Below are 11,695 nucleotides of genomic sequence, written 5' to 3' on the forward strand. Positions count from 1 at the left end.
TATATATATATCTCTTTTTATTCATATTATATTTTTATTTGTATTTTTTTTTTTGCATGGCATATTGGTGCCATGCTGGTATTTCTAATACAACAAGCAATAGAATTTGATGGAAAAGTATATTGATGGATCGGCTGATAAATGCTAGATAAAGAAATAAAGAAAACGTACAGCATTTATACCGGAGAACTGCTGGGAGAGCTGCAGCATGATGGCAATGAAGATGGGCTGGCGGTAGAGCGATGAGCGGAAGAGCTCAGGGATGGTGACCTTCTTCTCCCTCATCATCTGCCTGCTCTCGTCCCTCATCTCCTGCATGTCTGCAGCCACATCTTCAGTGCCACGGAGCTTCTTCAGCACTGTGGAAATTAGTTAGTTAGGCTGACTGGAGAAACCCTAGGCAACATCTTAAATTGAGTATTAAAAACTCACCACTCTTAGCTTTGGCCTCCTCGTTCTGGTTGATGAGAAGGTAGCGCGGGCTCTCGGGGCAGAAGGGCAGCAGGGCACACTGGACTATGGCTGGGATGAAAGTAAAGCCAAGTAGGAAGGGCCACATTGTAGGGGTCCCCATGATTTCTTTAATACCAAAGATCTACAGAACAAAGCAGGAGTTTTTAATGGTTACCCAGCTGGAGTTTTTCTAATGAAATACACAAAAAACACAAAGGTCACATCTATCTATGCAATGTAAAAGTCTTAATGATTACTAAAAGTGGTCTCATAATAAAGATAACATATTAATTGACCTGTGCTATGAGGATGCCAATGACAATGCCAAGCTGATGAAGTGTGCCCAGTGCCCCACGTAATGAAGTTGGGGCGATTTCTCCTACATACATTGGTACAAAGCCTGTGGACAGGCCAGAGTAAAGGCCTACAATGAAGCGTCCGATAATAAGCATCTCCCAGGATTCAGCCAGCTTGGAAAAGCCCATTAAAGCAGCAGCGATGAAGGCCAGAACATTAACAATGAGCATTGAGTTCCTCCTGTTAAAAGATCCGAAAGAGAATGGGTAACACTTTACAATAAGGTTCATTAGTTAACATTAGTTAACTACTTTAGTTAACATGAACTAAGCATGAACAATACTTCTACAGAATTTATTAATCTTAGTTAATGTTAATTTCAACATTTACTACTGCATTATTAAAATCAAAAGTTGTGCTTGTTAACATTAGTTAATGCGCTGTGAATTAACATGAACTAACTATGAACAACTGTATTTTCATTAACTAACATTAACTAATGGAACCTTATTGTAAAATGTTACCAGAGAATGTTTAAAGACACATGAATTCAGGATAAAAATTGAGTATCTGTAAAGTTCTGAATTGGTTGGTTAAGTTACCTGCCAAAGCGGTTTAGAAAGAGCCCAACTGAGAAGGAGCCGAAAATGCCACCGACAGAAAATATGGCCACTGATACGGACCAGAGTGTAGTTAGAGTGGTCGACGGTATGTACTCTGAGTACCTCTTATACCACGTCTCATTGTAGAAAGCCTCGATGGTCTATGAGAGAAAAGAACATACTCTATGAAAATCATTAGGGAGGGTGTTTATTTGATATTTCATTTCAATTCAAAATTTTCTTTTAAAAAATAATCATTAACACACTATTATTAAATAAATTGTGATTTAATTATATTGTCCAGTAAGTCAACAGTCATTTGCTGCAGCAGTTCTACATTACGTCAGCAGAGGGAGCAGTACTCCATGCTGACTACAGTGTCAAAACAGATTGCATAAGAAGCTGCTTAATTAAGCTTGATACAAAACTGCAAACATAGGTGTATTATCTAGATTAGGCCTCGGTTTATTGTTGTGATTCAACAGTTTCTTCCTCAATAAATACGAAACAAGAAAGAAATAACATTAAAAGAATATTCAAAACTCTTCACTCATAAACAGATCCTGCATGCTATTACACTGAACATGTGAACTACCATTCAAAAGTTTGGGGTCAGATTTATATATATATAAAAAAAAAATGAAATAAATGTTATTTAGCAAGGATGCATTAAACTGGTCAAAAGTGACAATAAAGATTTCTTTCAAAAACAATTTAAAAAATCCCAAACATTTGAAATGTATATAAAAAATGCTCACCAACAATTTACTAATAATCTTAATATCACAGTATTATTTCACAGTAATGATGTCCTTATGCGTCCTTGACTTTTGACTTTCTCTCTTTATAAAAGACTATCGCTAAACTATGGCACATGATTTGCACTCTATATATAGAGTTCTCTCAAGCATATGTGAGATTTTTCCAGAACCCTTAGCTGATGTGATGTATTAAGAGGTCAAGGTAATTTATTCATTCATCATTCATTGTGAAAAAACATATTTGTTGCAAACTACAGGCAAGTCTAATACCTTTTTTGTTACTTGATGCACATAAGAGTAGCCTTGAAATAGAAATCTATTTGTCAAACGTTGTACTTGCCCGTTTATGGACAGTAGGAAAGGCTGTTATAAGAATCTCTTCTGAAGAGTTTCAGAAGTGCTGGTCTATTATTAGAATGCTCTGCATGTGTGAATCAGCATATCTTAAAAGGCGACGCAAGAAGGAGGATTAATACAGAATAGTTTACACAGCTAATCTAAAATTAGATGCATTACACAATAACACTAACATACAAACATCAACAATACCCATATATCAATTTGTCAATTAGCAATATGCTGATGCTTAAGTGCTTATATGACAAATCATGTCATGTCTGTTATATGTCTAAAATTGTTCACCTTCTGAGGGGCATTGATGACTCCTGTGTTGTAGCCAAACTGCAAGGAGCCGATCACAGCAGTCCCAACAGCCATCATCAGCTGAAGCGTCAACTGCTGTAAGGGTAGAAGAACAACATAATTATATATTTTAATATTTTTAAAATATATTTTAATATTTTAATATGGTTCATTATTAACCATTTAGTCCTGATTTTTAAGGAACAATATAGAGAATATTGATGTTTATAGCAAAATCTGAAATGCGGGAGCATTTTGCTGATAATGACTGTATGAATTTAATAATATGACATGTGGAATATTACTAAAATATAGAAATCCCATTTCAGCCACGGAATGAAAAGAATTAAAAAGGTATAAATATAATAGATGTAAACTTGCTATTCTGAGAAGAAAAGTCTGAACTGTGAGCTATAAACTCACAAAATTATGTGGCAGAAACAAAATAACTGAAATACTGAATTTTGAGACGTAAACTCAGAAATCAGAGGGGGAAAAAAAAATCTGAATTGGGAAATGTAAACTCAGAATTCTGAGAAAAAAAGACAGAATTGTGAGATGTAAAATTGGAATTAAAAAAAAAAAGTCATTGTTGGATATAAATTTAAAATTGAAATATGTATTCAGAATTGTGAGAGAAAAAGTCAGAACTTGGAGTTTATATATTGCAATTCTGAGAAAAATGTCAGAATTACAAGAAAAAATTTAGAATTGTGAGATTAACCTTTCTTTTTCTTTCTTTATCCCATGGTGGAAACATGCTTACATACAAATAGATTTTGTAAGCTTGATTATTTATTTATACATTTACATTACATTTACATTTAGTCATTTAGCAGACGCTTGTATCCAAAGCGACTTAATAAAAAAAGAAGATAAGTAGATAAAGTAGAATTAAAATAGAGAGTGCTAGAGTTAGAGAGTCAGATAAAGATGGAACAGATGTGTTTTTAGTCGTTTCTTAAAGATGGCTAAGGACTCAGCTGCTCGGATTGAGTTGGGCAGGTCATTCCACCAGGAGGGAACAGTTAATGTAAAAGTCCGTGAAAGGGATTTTGTGCCTCTGAGATGCCACAATAATGCGTTGTTCACTTGCAGAACGCAAGCTTCTAGAGGGCACATAACTCTGAAGTAATGAATTTAGGTAAATGGGTGCAGAGCCAGTGGTGGTTTTGTAGGCAAACATTAATGCCTTGAATTTAATGCGAGTAGCTACTGGTAGCCAGTGCAAATTGATGAACAGAGGTGTGACATGCGTTCTTTTCGGCTCATTAAAGATTAATATTGCAGCGGCATTTTGGATTAATTGTAGAGGTTTGATAGAAATGGCTGGAAGACCTGCCAAGAGAGCATTGCAATAGTCCAGCCTGGATAGAACAAGAGCTTGAACAAGGAGTTGTGTTGCATGTTCTGAAAGAAAGGGCCTGATCTTCCTAATGTTGTATAAAGCAAATCTGCAGGACCGGGTAGTTTTAGCAATGTGTTCTGAGAAATTCAGCTCATCATCAATCACAACTCCAAGGTTTCTAGCTGTTTTTGAAGGAGTTATGAGCCTAACTGGATGGTGAAATTTTGATAAAGTGATGGGTTTTATACATGCAAGGGAGTTAAAAAGGTGTGTACTAAATGTGCAGTTTCACTCTGCATAATAACAATATTATGCATAATACAATAGTCAGTTCTATATGGTCTTTGCATTCCTTTTACAGCTTTGCTAAAGCCAAAAAAGACATGAAATAGCTTAAACTGTTCAAATTATTTTGATTTTTTTTTTCTAACCACTATGTGAACAATGGTTCGGTTTATTACACAGAACTGTGAACCTACTATGCAGGCAACAAGTAAGATGCGGAATGAGGGAAACCCTGTTGATTATCAATATGATCCTATTACAGATCTGGCAGCACCTGAACCAACTCACGCACGTACCACGACTACTCCAGCCTCTTATTCCAATCCACTCCAATCCATTCCAACAACCACAGGCTTTTACATAACAGGCTCAACAGACCTTCAAAGACAACGACTTCATCGTGAGCACTAGCACGTAGGGTCAGATGAACTAAAATACTGCTAACCCCGGCATGTGATTTCATACGCGCTCCTAAGCATTCTTACGCTAAATAACACTTTAGTATATATTTAGAGCTGAGTTTGATCTCGACTGGAGTAAAACTCTACAACTGTGTGTACTAAAAAGGCAAATCCCAAAAAAACTAAATGTTTTGAGAATAGGCCAGAATATTATTCTGGGAATCCTCTACTGTACTTGTCTGTACTTGTCATACACTAGGTAGCAAACACTAGTTAGTCTCAAGCTTAAGAAGGTTACATCAGTAGCCTTTTAATAGTGTTTTAATCTGCCACCCTGCTTACTGCAGAAAACGCTGTGTTTTAATAACAAACATTCCCTGTAATAGAAACTAACTGTTATGGCAGGTTTGCTGTGGGACAATTGCGCCTCCCGGCTGTCATGCTCTGTGCAGCTCTGACTTGACCACAGCACAGTGTGCTTACATGCAACACTTAAACCTTGTTAAATATTATGTAACCACAGGTCAGTACATGCAATTAATTGCAGTTGTAAAAAATGCATGAATAAAAACATAAACTGATGTGCATTTAGCAATGTTCACTGAGTAACATTGGCCTCAAGTCCTTAGTAGCTTAACATTCCTGATGAAATGAACATATCGATTATTAATAAGCAATGCAAGGTCCACTGAGCCACTGAATCAAAGGGGTTTAGACTTCAAAGGGTTTACAGCAGCACTTTTTCTAAATAATCTAAATTTAAGATCACTGCTCTTCTAGTGCACTTAAGCACACGTTATAATAAACCAAATGTCATTGTTCTACAAAACTTAGTTTATTATAATGCATATGCATGTACATTAATCAAGTACAACGCACTGATGGATCCAACAACAACAACAAAAATTATTTTGGATAGTGCTGTCAAACGATTAATCGCGATTAATCTCATCCAAAATAAAAGTTTTGTTTAGTCTACATAATATGTGTATATACTGTGTATATTTATTATGTATATATACATTTATTTTATATATTATAAATATTTATATATTAAATATATATATTTATTATGTATATATACATTCACTCACATACAGCATATATTTTGGAAATATTTACATGCATATACATTCATATATTTATATTCTTATATTAATCGCGATTAATCATTTGACAGCACTAATTTTGGAATATTTTAAATAAGAGAATCAATATGCCATGTAAACTAAATGTTACAAATTAATTTTACAATTTTGAAACAGACTTGTGTCTTAAAGTGTTTCAAAATTGATGTGTCTCAAAATAGGTTTTCTTTCATTCTGTAAATATTAATTATGCAAAGTATTGTGTCTATACTCCCTTTGTGACATTAACTAACCCTGGTTGCAGCTGTCCGGTTCTCCTATTCAGAAGAGGCTGTGATCGCTTTTTTGTTCAGCCACTATCTCTTTCTCACTTTCATCACATTACTTTCCTAACAAACAAGATAAATGAGACTTATGTCGATGACACAAAGGGTTGATGTAATTACTCTGTTTCTCCTCTAAACCCCTGAGTAAGGCTGTGGTCTGAGAGGTCTTATTAGAAGGTTTTACCACATATTTCCATTACTTAAGGATTTAAACCGATGACACGAGACCTTTGTTGCTGGAGACAAAAATAGGCTTGATTGATGGATGGATGGATGGATGGATAGATAGATAGATAAAGTTTCACTATTTGTCTAGATAAAGATGCATACAAACCACAACTCAAACATATAAATGAGAGTTGAAGAGTTTTCAGTTCTGTCAGTCAAAATTTTCATTTTCTTGACCACTGGAGTCACTAATCAAACAAACAACAACTTTTCCCTCCCTAAATGACAGAGTAAGACCAATCTAATTGTGCTTTCTTGGATGTTTTACCTGAAACTCTCTCCCCTCTAGTTATATTCCTCAGGTACTACCGGCAAAATATCACTACACTAGAATTATAAGGCAAGCAATATGACATTACCTTTTTGTTAGAATCCATAGTGGCAGGTTAAAAATGCTTTTTTTTTTTTATTACAGAAGAATTATTTTCTTCTTTTCGTTGTTTTGTAAAATTGCAGTCCTAAAATCCACTTAACAAAAAAGCACGAAAATTATTACAATTTAAAATCTACAATGTATCATCCAATTTGTCATGTTGAAAGAAGCCCTCATGTCTTCTGTTAGTCGATCTTATATCGTCTTTGATTCTGTCAGGTGCATTCAGAGAACTGCCATCAGTAGAGTAAAGCGCTTAATATAAACTCTCTAAAACCGGCTCTGATTGGCTGTTGCTTGGTTACTTCTGTCCGAATGGCGATTTGTACACAGGCATGCTTAGAAATGGACGCCCCGATTGGCTGCACGTATTCAATGGAGTTACGTAAATGCGTCGACTTTTAATCGTTGTAACCTGGACAATCCTGAGAGCGTGTTTCTAGATATCCATATACAATATGCATATATATTTAAAAAATAGTTTTAATTATTAAAGCATACTTAATAATTAATACGCATGCAAATTTTATGTATTTTTTAACTGAGAGACTAAGGAATAAATGGTGTAAAATATTTAAATCTCGATGTTGACAAAAATAAATAATCTTATTTTTATAATTTCTATAATTTCCCTTGAAAAATTTTTATAATGTATAATTCTTTTTTATCATTTCTATTACTCCAACAATGCTGATAAACTATGGCATAACTGACAAATTAATTAATAAGCCTATGAAAAATAAGCCTATGAAAATAACCACTGTTGTCAAAAAATGATGTTGATCTGAAAGATTCTGCTGTCTATAATAAAATGTAATAATAATATAAGTAAATACAGGAACAGGTTTGGTAATCTGGTAGTGCCGGTAGCTTTGTCATTGTTGTTTCATCCTGACACCATATCCCTAGCCTTTATTCTTCACAGTAGGAAAGTGTCCGGTAAAATTGTATGCAAAAGAAAAAAAAAACACTTCTCTTTCCTTGTCTTCATATCATAAAAAAGGATTTTTCCTCAAAAAGAATGGAAAGTTTCTGTTGACGTTGGTTCCTCAGGACTAAATAAATGTTCTTTGATAAGCATTGTAAACAATAACACACAAACGTCGGATCAAAGACAGGGTGGGTTTGGTGGATATCTGTAGGTTGGTATTGTTCAGTAAATCAAAGATATGTCTATGCCATTGCTAATTTATTGCCTTGAATGTCATTTTCTTTTTGAATTTGTAAGCAATTTGTCCAGATTGTAATAGGCCTAAGTGGCAGAAAGTGTTGGTCCACACATGACTGAGCCGGTGAAAGTTCGTGCTACAGGGCACTACACACTTATCTCAAGGCTATTTCTGAATGGGAGACTTATCAATGAAAGCATTATTGTTTGCATGGCTATGATTGCCAGCACCTCTTGCTTGACAACAGTGAAACTGAGCATGATGAAATAAAAGGTCATTCATTCTACATAAATGCGAAGTGCAGTTGTCAAATACTAAAATCTTCAAAATAGCTTAAAGCTGATCATTTACCAAAATAGGACTGCACTTGTGTCATATTAAATGTTGTTTGAATTGAAAAGTAATACACTATCATTTTATAATAAAAAGAACAATGTTGTCATTTAACCTAAAAATGAGTTATGTGGTAACATCTGAATTAACTGGTTTATATAATCATCAACATTTATATCTGAATTAAGTCAAAACAATACTATTATTATGACTAAATCAACCAGACTAGATTACACCAACAAAAGTCATTTTTAGAAGGTCAGGTCAGGTAGAATTAACGTCTTAAGGTAACAATTACAGTTACAATTAGTGTAGTGTTAATGGTTGCCAAGACATTTTGCTGTGAAGGATGAGTTTAAGGACATGACTTCAGACATGACAGGTAATCTTCAGGTCATGTGACCTCTTGAGCTTAAACATGGATGCATCACTCTCTCTGACTAACTTTCGAATGACTGGAAATTCAACTCCGTCTCAGCTTTATAAGTGTTCATTTGCATGATTTTCTCACCTGAGCACAACAATCACAGTAGCGTTGTCTGATCACATGGCTGTTTCATGTTTGAGTGGCTTTATAACACTAGAAAACAACAGGCTACATTGGATTTAAGGGACTTTGTAGTGCTTTTTATGCTATGCTTAACCATGGATAATCTGTTTTTAAACCCTGTGTTCCATACTTGTGATTTTGAAAGTGGGTTAGACTTGCCTGGGTTTTGAAACTTTTGTGTATGGGCTTTCAGGCGCATTTTTGCTTTTTTAGAAACTTTCATGCAATATATTCATTTCAGCATTTGAGGGAATTGTCAAACACTGACAGAATACCTGTTAATTGGAGTGACAATGTAACCAAAGAAACCGTTATGGTCCAAAAAGTCTATTCAGCAACATTGTGATACCATAAATTAATATACTGTATAGCAATGCAAGCTATTATTTAATCAGGTCACATGCTAAATTCATCCAATCAATGATGCTGACACTGCAAATATGCCAATAAGAGCATAAACATTGCAGCTTTTGAAGTGTGAAACCTCAAAACTTAATTTCTAACTAAAAGAAAATAAGTGTGAAACACCGAAAAAGATAACATAGCATTCTGTTAACCCAGGGTTAAGAATGTGTTTATTTTCGTATGGTAAGCTCTTGCAACTCAAGTGTTTATTGAAATACAGATGATATTTCAGTTTCAAAGAGCCCTTTGAAACATTGTGAATCTGACATGGGTAGACACAAGCACAGGTTTTGGGTCAGCCAGTTCACAAAGCTCAAACGAAGACAGCCATTGTCTGAGCAAAGCTTGACCAATCTGATCCAGCGAGCGTCCACATCACCATATCTCTTTGTCCTCATCTCGGTCATTTTCATTATCTGCTGTGACACTGTCATTGAGGCTCATGGCACTGAATGAAAGAGCACCTTCTTGTGGATTAAATGGAAACTTTTACACTAACAATGATGGAACAATGTGACTCAGACTAATGGAGAGGCACATTCCAACTGTATTGGTGAGGAGCCTTGTGTTCCTCCATGAGTAGTGCTGGACCCTCTTTTTCATGCGGTCCAATTAGAGACATGTCCTGCCTGCCCTTAGAAATCTGTCAAACAGATAATGAGCTCTTTACAAAGCATTCATTTGGAGCCCCTGTGCAATTGGCAGAAGTCCCATTTCTGTCACAACTTTGAATATCTATCTTGGTGGCCTGGATCAGCTGCAATGGCCCAGTAGTAAGTCTAAATGAAAGTGCTTCTTGTGTTGGGACTTTAAACTAAAGGATTTGGATTAGGGTCAAAATCATTAATCCTTTTGAATATAGGATTAGAGTAAATATCATATTAGAAGAGTAAAAATGTACTACACCATGCACCAAAAGTGCAGATCTGCCAAACTATATAACTAACTATAACTAGAACACACAGTATGTATATGTCAATATACAAACCCAAGATCAGGGGTTCAGTTCCCAAGGAATGCATGATCAAATGTAACTTGAATGCAGTGTGTCATTCTGAGTAAAATAAACTAGTAAATGGGTTACAAAGTCAAATAATTAAATAATGTAAAAAAAAATTAGCAAGGTTTCAGAAACACGTTTGATGTTTTGGTCACCATTTTTTCATTTTACAAACTAAAAGTCCATTGGGAAGACTGGAAAAGTGATACATAGCCTATCAACCCACAAAAGACATAAAAATATGATTATTTTGATTTGAAGGAGTATAATTGTCTGGCACAACTAGAATGAAAATATACTGTATTTACAGTAAGAGTGTAATTTACATCTTACACTTAGAGTAAATGTATAAATTCAGTTTATAAAATATATCCGATTAAGGGGCAGGTTGCATAAAAGCATTTAAAGACAAATGATGCATTAAAGGAATAAGTGCATAATTAAAACATGTTAAGTAAATGTTCCCCCTACTGTTTTTTTTTCTTTTCTTTTGGGTGGGACTGTTTGATGGAGGAAGTACGCAACAAGGTACAGATTCCGTCTCCCCATCTATTGTTACAGTGAGAGTCTCTCCGGTCTGGCCACTGAGCTTCAGTGTCTTATTCATAAGGAATAATATTTTGTATAAGAACCCTGCTGAGGGGAGGGACTAGAGAACAAAGCGACAACAAAAACTGGAAAAGATGTCATGACTCCCCACGAGCCTGGGGAATAACTGGTGACTGACAAGGCAATGTTGTTCTTCCTCTTGGTAAGCACAAATGCAAAAATAAACCCTGCTGTTCACATTGTAATAGACTAAACAAGTCTTCCTATAACTCAGTCACAAAAAAGACTGATTTTTTTAAAAGACTAAGTAGGTAATGATAGGTGACTGTACTTAGGCCTACTTAACACTGTGTAAGTCTGCCCTCTAGTGAACTGGAATGTGTAACTTGTTGGATTTAGTTATAGATTCAAAGCAGGTCCAAGTTTTATTTTTGCGTGCTGTTTTTAAACGAATATACAATTCCTACACAATTTCAAGGACTAAATACTTTAAATAGATGTAACAGATTATTTAAAGTAATCAAGTATTGTGTCATAATAGCTGATTTCACTTGAGCAGTAATCACATGATTACTTTGAAATGCTCTAAAACAGAACTTCATTTTTTGTGCAGTGATGCAATTTTGACTTATTTATACCGAATCGTTTCATGTGTAACCAAAGCCACTTGAAAAACAAAAAAAACAAAACTGATATGGGTTGTGTTTGAGAGCATTGAGAACATTTTCATTAAATGTGCCTCAAACACACGTATTCAGACTTCATGGCCGTAATTTGGCTTTAAAAACAAACAAACAACCAAAAACATTAAAGGCGAGATTGCACATGGCACAGACTTCTGTACATATAGCTATATAACCAAACTCTTTTAAATACAATGATGTT

The 11,695-nt window shown here is 34.9% G+C and overlaps 1 protein-coding gene across 1 annotated transcript in view; it reads right to left on the reverse strand.

Moving 5' to 3' along the window:
- Nucleotides 1-6,808, reverse strand: part of LOC107703064 (solute carrier family 2, facilitated glucose transporter member 1-like) — an 11,973-nt gene extending 5,165 nt beyond the window's left edge. Inside the window, exons 1-6 of the mRNA XM_016505563.1 lie at nt 6,791-6,808; nt 2,756-2,851; nt 1,353-1,513; nt 750-990; nt 433-595; nt 172-359 (exon numbers count right to left, since the gene is read on the reverse strand). Coding sequence (XP_016361049.1) covers nt 172-359; nt 433-595; nt 750-990; nt 1,353-1,513; nt 2,756-2,851; nt 6,791-6,808 — 867 coding nt within the window. The remainder of the gene's footprint in view (nt 1-171; nt 360-432; nt 596-749; nt 991-1,352; nt 1,514-2,755; nt 2,852-6,790) is intronic.
- Nucleotides 6,809-11,695: the final 4,887 nt, after the last annotated feature.

Source organism: Sinocyclocheilus anshuiensis, unplaced genomic scaffold (genome assembly GCF_001515605.1).
Source record: "Sinocyclocheilus anshuiensis isolate Anshui unplaced genomic scaffold, SAMN03320099.WGS_v1.1 scaffold883, whole genome shotgun sequence".
Lineage (NCBI taxonomy): Eukaryota > Metazoa > Chordata > Actinopteri > Cypriniformes > Cyprinidae > Sinocyclocheilus > Sinocyclocheilus anshuiensis.